The sequence below is a fragment of the Protopterus annectens genome, chromosome 3.part1 (assembly GCF_019279795.1).
Source record: "Protopterus annectens isolate FY-2018-M chromosome 3.part1, PAN1.0, whole genome shotgun sequence".
Taxonomy (NCBI): domain Eukaryota; kingdom Metazoa; phylum Chordata; order Ceratodontiformes; family Protopteridae; genus Protopterus; species Protopterus annectens.
The window spans coordinates 712793985-712811140 of record NC_056732.1 but is presented as its reverse complement, the minus strand read 5'-3'; the positions used below and the strand labels follow the sequence as shown (position 1 = coordinate 712811140).

The following is a 17156-nucleotide window of genomic DNA, read 5'->3' as shown; positions in this document are numbered from 1 at the left end:
TGTCAAATAGGTTTTAATGTATGAGGAGCATCAGATGCCTTCAAATGAGTATTCATTTTCCAGAGAGCCCTATTCAAAAGGTCACATGTTGTGAACAGTAAGGTTTTTGACAGGGTGCCTTTCCATTTTCTGTGGCAAATGTTATGTACAATTAGTTTCTGAGAGGATTTGTACAGCAAGCACTTTACAGGATGCATGCCTAAGTTACCATTCTTTCCAGACAGGGAATGCATGTTCTCACTTTTTTGTTTGCCAACCTTTTGAATCTGTAGTACCTAGTTTGTGTCTAAGTCATGTAATGTAGCTTGAATCCACGGTATGAATTTTTCCTGTCATATCTTTAGCTTCGTTAGGTTTATTAGGAAGTTCTGTCTGCTCAATAAAGATTGCATCTTTAACTTAAAACATTTATTGTATGCAGCCACAGCCAGATGTAGAACAGCAGCAACAGGAGGAAATACCACAAGCTGAACTGCCTCCAGAGCCACCCCAGCCTCAGAACATCACTGAGCTGATGCAGGACTTTGACCTTGTACAGGAGAATGAAAAGAAAAAAGAGGAAGATGAGGAGGAAGTAAGTGCAAATATGTTCTTCAAAACCTGAATCCACTATCTCAACAAGTTGTAGCATGGTCCTCAGGTATTTACCAGAAAGCTGTTAATTTGTAATGAGTGCAAGAACAAGTCTAGGCTTGTGTAGTACAATATGCAGTGGTTAACACTGTGCTACCAAATGTCATTTTTTTATTTTGCAAACACCACTCTGCTTTGATTGGATACAGTTTATATAAACTAGATTATCTTATTTTCATGGAGTCCTCTTTAAGTGGGAATAATCTTTTTGAAGGGTCCCACTTCAGTGGGTGGAGCACTTTCTTTTTTTGACATTTTTGTAATCTCAAGTTACTCTTACTTGACCATGTAGGCTTTCTTCTTGTTGGCTCATGCAGAGATATTCCTATACCTTTAAGGGGGAGTCCCAGCACCGCTTTCCCATCACCCCACCCTACTTCTCTACCTAAGGCTTGTAAGATGTCTCTAGCTTAACTATAGTCACAAAGTCCTATTTAATTCCTAGAGTCCAGACTTCGTGTATGGAAGGCCCTGTATGTTAGACCCAGGAACTGTTGTCATGGTTTCCTGTTTCATGGATATTGGAGTATAAAGGACCTATTCTTGACATTGTATAAAGGGTGTATTGTCTGTCTGGCAGCTGGCATAGAATAGTTGTGCACTGCTTCCTGTAGTCCAGGGTTTAATTCCCTCTAGCTTCCATTTAACTACTTTTGACAGAACAAGTCTTTTAACTAGACCGTGATCTTAGGCAGAAAATTAGGCTAGGCTGTGTAATGGTCTGCTGAACTTTTGCCAGAGGTGGTCATCGCAGGACAGTTACTGTGCCGCTAGGCCTTTGCCAAGAACAGTAGAAGAGGTGCCCCTGGGAGAACAGAGTGACTTGGTGTGTAATCCATTTTGTTAAAGTCTAGAGGGTTCTGGCATATTCTGAATTCCTTAACTTGAAACATTTTGTGAAGAACATGAGATTCATGATGGCATCCATATACTGTCTTCTGCGTTCTTCCTGGATAGTATACAGGTGTAGTAGATGCATGTTGCACAGTGAGATTTAGAGTGGTACTTGGAAAGTCTTTTACATTGAATAGTTTTGGGGATTTTGTCTGTTGTACCCAGCTTGGCAACATTTTTCTTCTAGGATTTGGCACCACTAGCTGATGCTTGACAATGATGTACCATGTTGGTCGTGGAAGTGATGCCTTGGAGCTTGTGCCTCCCACTTTTCTGCTTTGTGCACACTTTTAAGTATCTAGACAAAATTGATTTTGAATAAGTTCTGCATTCGGTATCTGAGAAGCTGAAGTATTTTTTAGGTGGCCCTGCAGTTGCTGTCACCAACATTATTTTATTTTCTTGGGTAAGAAGCACTGTGTGACACACTGCATGAATACTAATGCTTCTTCCTCGCCTCCATGCTACCTCTAAGCAAGTTGTCAGATGTTCTTCGTGTTTCACTGCTGCAGTCATTACATTTGGGTAATCTGCTGGCAGGTTGCCCTCAGTCGGCCTGAATTCCAAAGTCTTGGGTCCTGCGTCGGTTGCTGTCTCCTCTTCCATGATGTCCAGTCGTCAGGGGTATAAAACAAGCAGCCGACGCCATTTTCTCCAGTTTTTCTTGCCACGCGGTGCCCGAAGCAGAAGCAATTCGCAAGTGCCGGTCGGCTGACTCCTGAAATTTTCGAGTTTCAGAACCAAAGTCTTCACTAAAGCTAAGTACCCCATTGGGGGCATTTTTTTACTGCTCCATTCCATGTCAGAAAAAGTTAATTGTATTACTTGTGGGAAGCAAATACTTCATAAGGATTTCCATTTATACTGTATTCCTTGTCTAGGCCCTGATCACAACGTGCCTGGCTGTCTGTTTTGTGCTAGATTTAACCAACGCACTATTAAGCGTCTGTATATTTTTGCCTCAAAATATTTTGGAAACAGATTTAACTACCCTGAAATGTCGTCGGATAGCAATCAGACTACCGGAGTACACAAAAAATGCAAAGAAAAGGACAGAGACAGACAGTAGAGGTCCAAAACTGACTAAGCTTCTCCTAGGCCAGTCGCCGGTACTCAGTGAGGTGCTTTTGCAGCCCCTGATACCTGCTACTTTCAAGTCGCAGGCCCCTACCAAGACGCATGTGGAGTCCAGTACGCCGTGACATACTTAAAGTATTGTACCCACGGATGTCTCTCCCTCAGATGGGTCCGGAGCCGTTGAGCAGGCACCGGCTTCTGAGGGTGTACTCAGGTCTCAACATTTCTATATAAAATCGGCTGCAAAAGCAACTTCTAAAGCTAAAAAACTGACGCATGAGCCACGTGCACAGGCCGCTATGCCTAAAAAAAAAACAGATGATCAAAATGGCTGAAGACCTTTTTACCTTGATCAGGGGTTCCCAACCCCCTCCTGATAAGAGGCCTAGGCAAGACACTGATTATGAATCTTGAGATCAGGTTTCTATTTCTTCTGATTCCTCTTCTGATCAGGAATTATCTATACCTCCCTATGAGGATTCTGATGCAGAGGAATCTATCCCATCTGCATCACCTCCTGAGGATTATTCATTTGGAGAAACCTTGCATACTTTGAGGGAGCATTTTCGCTGGGAGAGTCAAAATTCCTCAGAATCAAAAAAGAGGCTCAGGGATTTCCTTCTCCCTCAGCACAGGCCTTTAGCCATACCCCCTGTTTTAGACATTGTGGATGATGTATTTTTGGAGTCAAGCTTGACTCCTTACCTCTGGCTCCCAGCAACCCTGACAGATATTACAGGGTCCCTTACTCACACACATTTTTATATAGAAACCCTGCTGCTCACCCTGAAACTATTTCACAGGGTCCAAAGGGAGTTAAGGCCTCAACAGCAAAAAAATCCTACCCCATCTGATAGAGATACAAGGGCACTGGATAGATGGGGAAAGAAGGTTTATACATCTGCAACCTTGGCAGTTAGGGCCTTAAACTGCCAGTTTCATATAATCAGGTATCAACAACATGTTATGGGATTGCTGAAACAGAAAATGATGTTGATTTCTGAATGTGCAGAAAATAAAAAATTGCAGGAATTATTGCATGCAGCTGAAGAAGTTGGAAAGCATACTTTGCAATGTGGTTTTGATTCCATAGAGGCCTCCTGTAGGGCCGCAGTTACTGGATTTGTGATTAGGAGGCATGCCTGGCTAAAAGAGCAAAAATTTCCTGATCATGTTAAAGCTAAATTACTGGATGCACCTTTACAGCATGATACTCTGTTTGGTATTAAGGCAGAAGAGGTTTTAAAGAAAATGGAAGACAAAGCTAAGTCTATGCAAACTGTAAAAGACTTCTTACAAGTGCAGCCACCAAGATTCAGTAGACACTGGCCAACAAAAAATTGGTCCTTTCCTGTGTCCGACAGAGCTCAAAGGGGCAAATCCAGACACCCTAAAGGTTCCAGATACCAGGCACAAGATTCTTGCAGGCCAAAGCAATGGGGTGCTTCTACCTCCAAATCTGGAGGAGATGAAGCACAACGCTACAGAAAGCAGTCCCAATGACTTCCCTCTGCCTTCACCAAGCACTTACCTTTTGGCAGCACCCTTGGGGGAAAATTTGCACTTTTTGCTCAAAATTGGCAATTAACCCAGGACAAGTGGGTGCTAAACATAGTATCACAGGGATACAGATTCCATTTTCATACTCTGCCAATGACAAACGGTTGGCCGGATCTGCAAAAAAAATCAATGGGCAGAGGCACAGAAACATGTTACGTCCCTCATGGATATGGGGGCTATTCAGCCAGTACCAGAACAGGAAAAAGGACAAGGTTTTTACTCTACTGTTCTTGGTACCCAGAAAGGACAAGGCCTGGCGGCCAATACTGGATTTATCAATTTTGAACACATTCCTGGACATTCCAAAATTCAAAATGCTGACTTTGCAGCAGCTTCTGCCCGTGCTGGGCAAGAATGCTTGGCTGGTGACTTTAGACCCAAGAGGCATACCTGCATGTCCCAGTAAGGGAATTGTGCAGAAGATGCCTCCGTTTCAAGGCTGGCTTAATGCATTACCAATTCTCTGCACTGCCCTTTGGCTTATCTACTGCGCCAAGGGTCTTTACAAAGTGTCTGGCACCAGAGATTGCTTTTTGCAGACGAAGTATACAAATATATCCTTGGACGACTGTCTCATTCAAGCAGAGAACAAGGACATTCTTCTTCAGCACCTGGCGTTTGTGAAAAGGCTTCTAACATGCGTAGGGTACACAAATGAAAAGCAATCACAACTGGTACCCTCTCAAAAGATAACATTCCTGGGTGCAAGCTTGAATGCAACTGCCCAGATGGCTTTCCTCACGCCAGACAAAGGCAACTGACTACTTACTTCAAACCGATGACAACAAAAACTCAGTTATCTGCAAGACAAACTCTGCAGGCTTTGGGCTTCATGGCATCCTGCATCCTACTGATTCCATATGCAAGACTGCATATGAGGAAACTTCAGTGGTACCTAAAATGTTTATGGAGTCAACATTGTCACAGTCTGGAAAGAATGATTCCTCTCATTCCCTGCCTACAACAGGAGTTTCTGTGGTGGGCAAAGGCATGTCACCAAAATATGGGACGTGCCTTCACTCTACCCCCTGCCAGCCAAACCTTAACAGACGCATCAGATTATGCATGGGGGGGCCACCTGGCAGGAAGATGCATTCAGGGCATATGGACCCCAAAACAAATGCATCTGCATATCGACCAAAAAGATGTTAGCTGTTCAAAATGCCCTGACAGCCTTCAAGGACTAACTTCATCCAGGACAATACCACAGTTATGTGGTATATAAACAAGCCAGGGGAGGCATGCACTCATGCCCCCTTTGCAGATTAGCCATGGCACTGTGGGACACAGCTTTAACTTGCCAAGTACATCTTCAAGCTTAATTCCTGCCAGGAAAACAAAATACTCTGGCAGACGATTTAAGCAGAAACCTTATAGACCCTCACGAGTGGAAACTAGATCCACAAGTCTTCAGCATGATAACAAAGAAATGGGGGAGCCCAGACATAGATCTATTTGCCTCTCCTCAAAATTATCAATTGAAAAGATTCTGCACAAGGACTTATCACAGACAAGCATGGAAAGTGGACGCCCTATCCTTCAGTTGGAAAAACCTGTCCATTTACACCTTTCCTCCTCTGCTTCTTCTTCCCAAGTTCTTACTAAAAGTCAGACAACAGAAACCAAAGATGATACTGATTGCCCCGGACTGGCCCTGCCAATACTGGTACCCAGTCCTAAGGAAGTTATCTCAATACCCAGCTTGGACCTTACCTCAAAGACCTCAATTACTGTCCCAGCAAAACAATCAGATCATGCACAATCGGCTCCAAACACTGAACCTGGCAGCATGGCTGGTCATGGGAAGTTATGCAAACATCACCTCTCAGTAAAGCTGTGAGGGATGTCATTTTGGAAGCCAGAAGGCCTAGCACTAGAAAATCTTATGCTGATAAATGGAAGAGTTTCTGTGCTTGGAATCTAACACAAGGAACTGGTACAGCAGAACCAAATATTCCTCAGATATTACAATACTTGAGTGAGATGTTGACAAAGGCCAATCTTTCTCATCCATAAAAATCCATGCCTCTGCCATTTCGGCTCATTACAATACAGAGCCACCAATCGTTTCTCATCCTTTACTAAAGCAGTATCTTAGAGGAGCCAAAAATGTAAGGCCTCCCAGAAGATCACCAATACCTGCATGGGACCTCAATTATGTGTTGGAAAAACTCACCCTGCCTCCATTTGAACCAGCTGCTACTGCAGATATAAAGTTCTTATGGAAAACAGCTCTGCTGCTAGCAATTACTTCAGAAAGAAGAGTCTCAGAGCTTCAGGCTCTCATGGCTGTGGAGCCTTTTATCATATTTTACCCAGACAGGGTGTCTCTGAGGACCAATCCTTCATTTATGCCTAAGGTGGTTTCCAGTGTGGCTCTTAACCAAACTATTCATCTGCCAACCTTTTCTCCAAATCCGCAGAACAAGGGGGAGAGAATTCTGCATTCCTTGGACATACACACTCAGCTAAGATTCTACTTGAACAGGACTAAACCTCTAAGAAAGACTGAGCAATTACTAGTGACATATGCTGCAGGATCAGAAGAAAAGGCTATTTCAAAGCAGACTATTTCAAAGTGAATAAGCCACTGCATTAGTTTCTGCTACTTGCACCATGGCAAACCTGTGCCCAACGGCATTAGGTCTCATTCCACCAGAGCTGCAGACACATCAGCAGCCTTTCTCAGAGGAGTACCAACCAGAGACATTCTAGAAGCTACTTGGAGTTTTTCTGTTCACACCTTTACAAAGCATTATTTCCAAAGACATGCATCTGGAGCATTTCTCCCCGGGCCTCCGCTGAAAACAGGATCTGTGGAACCTAGTCGGACTTTCCCGGTCAACAAATGATAAATAAATAAATAAATTATCATTTGCCTCTCTACTCTAAGTCCAGGGCAGCTTTGCCACTGCAGTTCTGCAGGGCCTTATAGCCAACCCTAATGCTGTTTAGCTCCAGCCTCCCATCCATAGCTTTGGGATTCTACCCAAATGTAATGACTGCAACAGTGAAACACAAAGAACATAGTACAGTTGTCTACACTTACCATAAAGGTAGATGTTCGAGTGTATTCACTGTTGCAGTCCAGGTTACCCACCTGCCATCCCCCTGTCATTCTTGAATTTATCTTTCCTTTATCTTCTACAACCTATGTGGTGTATTTGCTTGTAGATGAAGGTAAAGTTTGTATTGATGCGTGTGTGTGTGTATATATGTGTGTATGTATATGTATATGTATATATATATATATATATATATATATTTTTTTTTTTTTTTTTTTTTTGGATACCTTTTTGGGGGCACCTGACATCTGGGGCAAGAAAAACTAAAGAAAATGGCGTCTGCTGCTTGTTTTATGCCCCTGACGTCATGGAAAAGGAGACTGCAACCGATGCAGGACCCAGACTTTGGAATTCAGGCCGACTGAGGGCAACCTGCCAGCAGATTACCCAAATGTAATAACTGCAACAGTGAATACACTCAAACATCTACATTTATGGCAAGTGTACACAACTGTACTTTCTCCGGAATTCATTGAGACACTTTCACAGCCCCTGATGCCCGACTCGCTTTCTACGCAGGCCTCTGGCGAGACCCTTTGGGAGTCCAGTATGCCGCAGAAATCCACTTAGTCTTCTGAGCCTTTGGCTGTCTCTGCCTCAGTTGGGTCAGAAACTACGATGCAGGCATCAGCTTCTAAGCCCATTCACACTACTGTTTTTCAGAGACCGACTGATTCTCTCGGGCCTCGAAGCCAGGTCACTCCTAGGAAATCTACTTCTAGCCACCATCTTGCTACTGCTCCTCTTCTAGTCACCATCTTGCTACTGCTCCCCCACCCCAAGCTTAAATGCTCAAAATGGCGGAGGATCTCATCTCCCTTATCCAAGGTACTCAAGCCCTCACCCCGAAAAGGAAAAGGCTTCCTTCTCCAGAAATTGACGGACCAAGAGTCTGAGGAATCTGATTATTCTGCCTTTCAAGAGGAACAGCAACCCTCAACTGTTTGAAAATTCAGATGCAGAGGAATCCATCCCCTCTGCCTCCCCTTCATAGGATCTTTCCTTTGGGGAAACCCTCCACTCCCTCAGAGAACATTTTCATTGGGAATCTCAGGACTGCCCACAGTCAAAGAAACGACTTGGAGAGTTTCTGAACCTGCCCCAGCACAGACCCCTAGCCAGCCCTCCTATTCTAGAAGTGGTGAATGATGTTTTCCTTGAATCCAGTTGAGCCCCTGATGCCCCGTCTCCTGCCCTAGCTAAACCTGACAGGTACTACAGAGTACCAGATTCACATAAATACCTGTACAGGAACCCTGCTGCAGACCCTGATGTCATTACACAGGGACCCAAAGGAGCCAAGACTTGTTCTGCCAATAATCCTCTTCCTTATGACAGACTCTCCAGAGCTCTGGACAGATGGGGTAAGAAAGTATACACCTCTGCAACTTTAGCCGTCAGAGCACTCCATTGTCAGTTCCATATGTTAAAATATCAACAAGACACTTTGAAACAAATAAAGCAGAAGATTGCTACCTGTCCTGACGGTGCCAACTCAAAAGAGCTGGCAGAATTACTTCACTTTGCTGGTGAAGTGGCCAAGCTCTCATTACAATGTGAATATATGACGCCCTAGAAGCCTCTGTCAGGGCAGCAGTGACAGGATCTGTTAGAAGACATGCATGGCTGAAGGAACATCCTCTCCCTGATCATGTCAAGTCTAAACTTATTGATGCACCCCTAGATAAGGAATGCCTGTTTGGGAACAAAAGCAGAAGAGGTGCTTAAAAGGATGGAAGACGACGCAAAATCTGTGCAAACAGTAAAAGATTCCTTTCAAGTTCAGCCGCCCAGATTCAGCAGAAACTTCCCCTCTAAGCACTGGTCTTTCCCTACACCCAGTAGATAGGGCCAAAGCAAGCCCTGCAGGGACAGGACATAAAGACCCCCTACCCCAGGGCCAGCAAAGAAGCAAACAATGGACCACTTCTGCTTCTACGGTAGGGAGTTCTAAGCCAAGCTTCTATGGTAAATCCTCACAATGACCCCCCCCCCCCACACACACCTCCTTTCACTCATCTAAAACTAGAAGGAAGGCCTCACCCTCTTCAAGGACAATTGGGTCTCTATAACCAAGGACCAATGGCTATTAAAAATAATTTCTCAAGGTTACAGCTTCTCTTTCAGCAAACTTCCAGTTCCAAGATGGGTACCCAGACCTCCCCCCAAACCAGTGGGCAGAGACATTAAAACAGGTAAAAACTCTTAATATCCTAGGGGGCAGTAGAACCTGTCCCTCCGGATCAAACAGTAAAAGGTTTTTACTCCGGACTAGTCCTTGTTCCCAGAAAAGAGGGCACCTGGCCCACCCCATCATGGATCTATCCAAACTGAACACTACCTTAGTGTTCCCCAGATTCAAAATGCTAATCTTGCAGCAGCTGTTGCCTATGCTCTCTTAAAATGTCAGGCTGGTGACACTAGACCTAAACGATGCCTGCCTCCACATCCCCATCCGGGAATCGTGCAGAAAATTCCTGTGCTTCAAAGCAGGCTGTCAGCACTTTCAGTTCTCTGCACTTCCCTTTGGCTTATCTACTGCTCCCAGTGTGTTCACCAAATGCTTGGCCCCGGCTATAGCATTCTGCAGACAGAGAAATATACAGATTTACCCTTACCTGGACAACTGCCTCATTCAGGTGAACAGCAAAGAAACGCTGCTGCAGGATCTCCTCTTTGTCAAAAAAAAACCCTAACTTCCCTAGGGTTCACCATCAACAAGAAAAAAATCAATGCAAAACCCCACCAGAGAAATTGTTTACCTGGGAGCTGTGCTAGACACAGCAACCCTAATGCTCTAGTGGGCCTTCACCTAGCAGGCAGGTGTACCCAAGGCCTTTGAAATGCCCAGCAACTTCACTTGCACATCAACCAGAAAGAAATGACGGCAGTGCAAAATTCTCACTTCCTTCCAACCCCATCTGAGGCCAGGGGTGGTCCTTATAAAAGCAGACAACACCACAGTCATGTGGTACATCAACAAGCAGGGGTCAGCCAATCTTACCCCCTGTGCAGGTTAGCCATGAGTCTATGGCTTACAGCCACCTCCATGGGGCTACACCTGATTGCCAATACTTACCAAGGATCATCAACACACTGGCAGACCACCTAAGCAGAAACTTCCTGGACCCCCATGAATGGCAGCTCCACAGAGAAATCTTTATGCAAATCACCCAGGAGTGGAAGACCTCAGAGGTGGACCTCTTTGCCTCGCACTTCAGCCACCAGCTGCACAGGTTTTATATCAGAGCGCATCACGTCCGAGTATGGAAGGTGGATGCCATAACCTTCCCCTGGAGCTCCCTTTTTGTGTAGGCATACCCTCCTCTGCCACTTATTCCCAAGGTTCTGATCAGAATAAGAGAGGAGAGACCAAAGGCCATCCTCATCACTCCAGACTGGCCAAGACAGCATTGGTACCCCTTGCTATACAATCTGACCTCAACCCCCAAAGCTGCTTCCCCTAAGGTCAGACCTCCTGACCCAGGAGAGAGGGAAGGTACTGCACCCAGACCTACAGACTCTCAAACTTTCAGCATGGCTCATACACTAAAAACTAACAAGAAGTTACTGTTAAGCAAAACAGGTCAGCATCACAGAGGCCAGACGGTCTAGCACAAGGAAATCTTATGTAGGAAAATGGAAAAGATTCTGCTCCTGGAAACTATCAAAAGGGGGGCAGTACCTCCCAACCTTCCATCCTTCTCATCCTTGATTACTTAGCAGAGTTGCTCAGTAGTGGCCTCTCCTCCTCTATTAAAATCCATGCCTCTGCCATCTCTGCCCATTATGATTCAGACCCACCCTCTCACCCTTTGATTAAGCAATTCTTCAGAGGGGCTTCTAATATCAGGCCTCCCAGAAGACCTCCTACTCCACCCCGGGACCTGAATTGTGTTCGAGAAACTAACCTTACCTCCTCTTCGAACTTGCCACGTCAACAGAATTTAAATACCTCTTCCTACTAGCTATCACCTCAGCCAGAAGGGTCTCAGAACTTCAAGCTCTCATGGCTGTCGAGCACTTAATAATTTTCCATGCAGACAGAGTCTCCCTGAGGACTAATCCCTCCTTTATGCCCAAGGTGTGGTATCTGATGGTGACCCTTAATCAGGCCATACACCTTCCCACTTTCTTTCCCAACCCTCAAAACAAGGGTGAAGGAATTCTACACACTAGATGTGCACAGACAACTCAGATACTATCTGGACCACATTAAACCATTCGGAAAAACTGTCCAGCTTCTTGTAAGATTTGCCGCAGGAGCAGATGGGAAGCCCATCTCCAAACAAACCATTTCCAAATAGATTTCACACTTTATCCATTTTTGCTACAGACTACAAATGGAAACCCATCCCCAAGTCGATCCGTACCCACTCCACTGGCCAACCTCCACTGCCTTCCTCAGAGTACCTACCAGGGACATATTGGAAGCGGCCACCTGGACCTCTGTCCATACCTTTACAAAGCATTACCACCTACCTCTCTCCTAAGTCTAGGGCAGGGTTTCCCTCTGCAATTCTGCAGGGCCTCCTGACCTATACCTAGGACTCTACCTGTCCTTCCACCCTTTACCTCAGCTTTGGGAATCCTCCCACAGGTGATGACTGCAACAGTGAAACACGAAGAACATTGTACAGTTGTGTACACTTACGATAAATGTAGATGTTAATGTATTCACTGTTGTAGTCTTGGATTCCCTCCCTCCATCCCCCTTTTCACATCATCCTCTAGGGGGACACATGCTTCCCAAGGTGGCTCTTAGCCACCAGGGCCACTTCTCTCGCCTCCCTTGTGCTTCTGACAGGTTAGGGCAAGAATAACTGATGTAATGACGTCGGCTGCCTTGCTTTGTAGTACTGATGACCTGACCTCAGACTACAGGCGACAGCAGCCGGCGCATAAAAACATTGACTGTTGGGACCAGCCGAGGGCCACCACAGCAGGGATAAAACCACATGTGATGACTACCAACAGTGAATACACTTGAACATCTACATTTATGGCAAGTGTACACAACTGTTCTTTCTTGGGACCAAATAGTTTTCTTCTGAGTGTGCGCCAGCAGGAGGTATGCCTGGTACCAGTAGAAAGTCTGGTGCAGTTCTCTTAAGTTTAACCTAAGTCAGGTGCTTCCAGCCATTGTGTGCGAGTAGAACATGTCCATAGAGCCAAAAATCACCACCACAATATTGCCAGGCAATGATTCTACAAACCAGTATGTGCCAGTAAGCAGTCAAATTCCTTATTGCCATAAATTAGTGGAAAAGGGAACATCCAGGTTAAACAGGTTTCAATGCCAAACACATCTTCAGAGTGAATGGGTAATGGTCACAACTGCTTATTAGTGTTTTGGTTTGTGTAATCATTGTTTAGTGATATTGTGGTGCTGATTTTTGATTCTGTGGGCAGTCCTTTGAAAACCCAGATGTTCTTCGTGTTTCACTGTTGGAGTCAATACATTTGGGTTATCTGCTTGCAGGTAGCCCTCAGTCGGCCTGATTATCAGTCTTGGGTCCTGCATCAGTCGCTGTCTCATCTTCCATGATGTCAGGTAGTCAGGGGTATAAAGCATGCAGCCAACACCATTACATCAGTCTTTCTTGCCTTGCAGTGCCCGAAGCAGAAGCAGTTCGCAAGTGCCGGTCGGCCGACTTCTGAAATTTTCATTTTCAAGTTTCAGATCCGAAGTCTTCGAAAAAGCCAAGTACCTTGTTGGGGATCCTTTTTTTTGCTCTAAACCGATGTCAGTAAAAAGTTAATTTTATTTCGTGTGGAAAGCAAATACCTCAAAGATTTTCATTCATACTGCATTCCTTGCCTAGGCCCAGACCACAACGTCCCTCGCTGTCGGTTTTGTGCCTTATTCAATCCTCGAACTATTCGTCGTCTGTTCATTATTGCATCTAACTATTTTGGTACTCGGTTCAATTATCCAGAAATGGCTTTGGTAAGCCATCTGACTGCCGACATTCCGAAATAACGTAAAGAAAGAGAACGCATAGGTTCAAAGCGGCCGACAACGCTTCCATTAAGCTAGTCGACAGTTCGCCGGTACTCTGGTGATTTCGCAGCCCCTGATACCTGGTACTTCAGATTCACAGGCCTCTACTAAGACCCATTCGGAGTCCGGTTTGCTGCGAAATGCTTCTTCGACTATGGAACCTGCGGATGTCTTCCTTGGATGGATCAACTATGAAACCTGCGGATGTCTTCCTTGGATGGGTCTAGGGCTGCTGTTCAGGCACCTGCTCCTGAGGGTGTATTCAGGCCTACTGATTTGCATATCAGACTCCTTCAAGGCCTAAAACTCTCTCTACACCTAGAAAACCGACGCCCAGACCGCATGGTCAGGCCCTTATACGTAAAAAAAAAAACAAAAAAGAATGGCTGAAGATCTTATTACTCTAATCTGGGGAAGCCACCCTTCTCCCTCTAAGAGACCTAGAACTGATTTTCCTTCTGATTCTTCGGATCAGGATTCAGATATTTCTGTTTCTTCTGATGACCAGGATTTGCCCTTATCTACCTATGAGGATTCTGATGCAGAGGACTGCATTCCCTCTTCTTCCCCTCCAGAAGATTTCTCTTTCGGTGAAACTTTGCATACTCTTAAGGAGCATTTCCGGTGGGAAAGCCAGGATTACTCTGACTCTAAAAAGAGGCTAGGGAATTTACTCCTTCCTCAACACAGCCTTCTAGAATTGGCCCTTTCCTGCCTCTTCCATGCCTTCTCAGTCCAAACCCAGGACCAGCAGACCACCCAGGCTTCAATCTCAAGGTACTCACAGGCTAAGCAGTGGGGGGGGGGGTCCCTCTTCCAAAGCTGGAAGTGATGAGGCACTCCCCCCTATAATAAACTGTCACAATGACTTAACTTTAAACCTTCCAAGCCCTGCTCAACTGACTGTTCCTTTAGGGGGAAAGATCGCCCTGCATGCAAAAAACTGGGAACTCATTACCAAAGACAAATGGGTTCTAAGAATAGTTTCCCAAGGGTACAGATTCCACTTGCACTCCTTACCAACCCAAAACAGTTGGCCAAACCTACCCCCAAATCAGTGGGCAGAGGCTCAGCAGCAGGTTCTCAATCTTCTAAGTATCCGGGCTATTCAACCTGTCCCAGAAGAGGAATGGGGACAAGGGTTTTACTCAAGACTTTTCCTGGTATCCAGAAAAGACAATACCTGGCATCCTATCCTGGATTTGTCTATCCTAAACACCTTTTTGGTAATCCCAAAATTCAAAATGCTAACAACATCAGCTGCTTTCCCATACTAGACAAAAATGCCTGGTTGGCAGCATTGGATTTAAAGGAAGCTTACATGCACATCCCAGTAAGCGAATCTTGCAGAAAATGCATATGCTTCAGAGCAGGCTACATGCATGATCAGTTCTCTGCACTTCCCTTTGGCTTATCTACTGCGCTCAGGGTATTCACGAAGTGTCTAGCTCCAGTCATTGCATTCTGCAGGCAAAGAAATATTCAAATATACCCATACCTAGACGATTACCTAATTCAGGCAGAAAACCAGGACATACTACTAAATCGTCTGGCATTTGTAAAGAAACTGCTAACCTCACTGTGGTACACCATAAACAAAAAGAAATCTCATGTAGTACCCTGCCAACAAATTGTATTCGTGGGAGCAAGCTTGAATACAACTTCCCAGATGGGCCTACCTCATGCCAGAGAAACAACTTTGACAGCCTACTTCAAACAACGGGCCACAAAGACCCAGCTGTCTGCAAGGAAAATACTGCAAGCCCTGGGGTTCATGGCCACTTGCATTCTACTAATTCCATATGCAAGACTGCATATGAGGAAACTACAATGGTATCTAAAAAGCCTATGGTGTCAACATTCTCAGGACATGGAATCAATTATTCCCATCATTCCTTGCATAAAGACAGAGTTCCTTTGGTGGGCAGAGGCCTGCCACCACAACAAGGGGTTGCCATTCACTCTACCCCCTGCCGCCCAGATCCTAACAGACTCGTCAGACTGTGCATGGGGTGCTCACTTGGCAGGGCATTGCATTCAGGGCAAATGGAACTAGAGTCAAATGCACCTGCATAACAATCAAAAAGAAATGTTAGCTGTACAGAATTTTCTGACAGCCTTCGAGTACCACATTCTTCCAGGACAATTACTGGTAAAGACAGACAAAACCACAGTTGTGTGGTACATAAGCAGGTGGGAACTCGATCTTACCCCCCTCTGCACACTAACCATGCCTCTGTGAAACACAGCCTTGAGCTACCAAGTGCACCTACAAGCTCAGTTCCTGCCAAGCAAGCTAAATACGCTGTCAGACGACCTAAGCAGAAATTTCATGGACCCACACAAGTGGAAACTGGAGGCAAAGATATTCAACATTCTGAGAAACAAATGGGGGAGCCCAGAGATGGATCTGTTTGTCTCCCCTCAGAACTACCAACTGAACAAATTCTGCGGGAGGACTCCTCACAGACAAGCTCAGAAAGTGGGATGCCCTTTCCTTTACCTGGGAAAGCCCCTCAGTTTATGCCTTTCCCCCTCTGCCTCTCCTCTCAAAAGTTTTACTAAAGATCAAACAGGACAAACCAAGGACAATATTCATCCAACACTGGTACCTCCTCTTGCGCAGTATGTCACTACTGGAACCATGGCACCTGCCTCAGACTCCTTCCCTACTGTCCCAGCAGGAGGACCAGATTCTGTACCCCCAGCTTCAAACCCTGAACCTGGCAGCCTGGCTAATTACCTGAGTTCTCCTATACCATCCCTTGGCAAACAAGTGCTGGATGTCATTCTGGAGGCAAGAAGGCCTAGTGCTAGAAAATCCTATGCTGAAAAGTGGAAAATATTCTGATGTTCATAGTGTCATTACATTTGGGTAAGATGCTGGCAGGTTGTCCTCAGTTGGCCTGATTAACAAAGTCTTGGGTCCTGTATCAGTTGCTGTCCCTTTTTCCATGACGTCAGGGCTATAAAACATTCGGCCGACGCCATTACATGAGTCTTTCTTGCTGCGCGGTGCCCGAAGCAGAAACAGTTTGCAAGTGCCAGTCGGCCGACTCCTGAAATTTTCATTTTAGAGTTTCAGAACCAAAGTCTTCAACTAAAAGCTGAGTACCCCGTTGGAGAAACATTTTCTTGCTCCTTACCGATGTCCGTAAAAGTTAATAAATGCATTACTTGTGGGAAGCAAATACCTCATAAGGATTTTCATTTGTAGTGTATTCCTTGCCTAGGCCCTGACCACGACGTACCTTGCTGTCGGTTTTGTGCTTTATTTAATCAGTGCACTATCAGTCATCAGTACATTTTTGCTTCATAATATTTTGGTTCTCTGTTTAATTATCCAGAAATGACTGTTAGCCATCCGACTACCGGAATACCGAAAAAACACAGAGAAAGAGACAGGCTGTTGAGGTCCAAAACTGCCGACGACGCTTCTCCTAAGCCAGTCGCCAGTTCACCGGTACTCATTGAGGTGCTTTCGCAGCCCCTGATACCTGCAACTTCTGATTCGCAGGCCTCTACTGAGACCCATTCGGAGTCCGGTATGCCACGAGATATTTCACATATGGAACCCGTGGATGTCTCTACCTTGGATGGGTCTGGAGCCGCTGAGCAGGCACTGGCTTCTGAGGGTGTATTCAGGTCTACAGACTTGCATATTAAACTGACTCCATCTTCAGTGCCAAGGCCTAAATCTCGATCTATGTCTAAAAAAAATGACACCCAGACCACATGCTCAGGCCCCTATGCCTAAAAAAACAAAATGATCAAAGTGACTGAAAATTTAATTACTCAGGGGTAGTCAAACACCCCCGCCCCCCATTTTTGTTGGTATGTGTCCATACCTACTTATGAGGTCTCTGATGCAGAGGATTCCATTCCCTCTGCTTCTCCGACTTAGGGTTTCTTTTGTGGAAACT

The 17156-nt window shown here is 45.3% G+C and overlaps 1 protein-coding gene across 1 annotated transcript in view; it reads left to right on the top strand.

The window, feature by feature from the left end:
- Positions 1 to 17156, top strand: part of RAD21 (RAD21 cohesin complex component) — a 2133215-nt gene that overhangs the window by 1936489 nt on the left and 179570 nt on the right. Inside the window, exon 13 of the mRNA XM_044067070.1 lies at positions 422 to 574. Within this exon, the coding sequence (XP_043923005.1) occupies positions 422 to 574 (153 nt within the window). The remainder of the gene's footprint in view (positions 1 to 421; positions 575 to 17156) is intronic.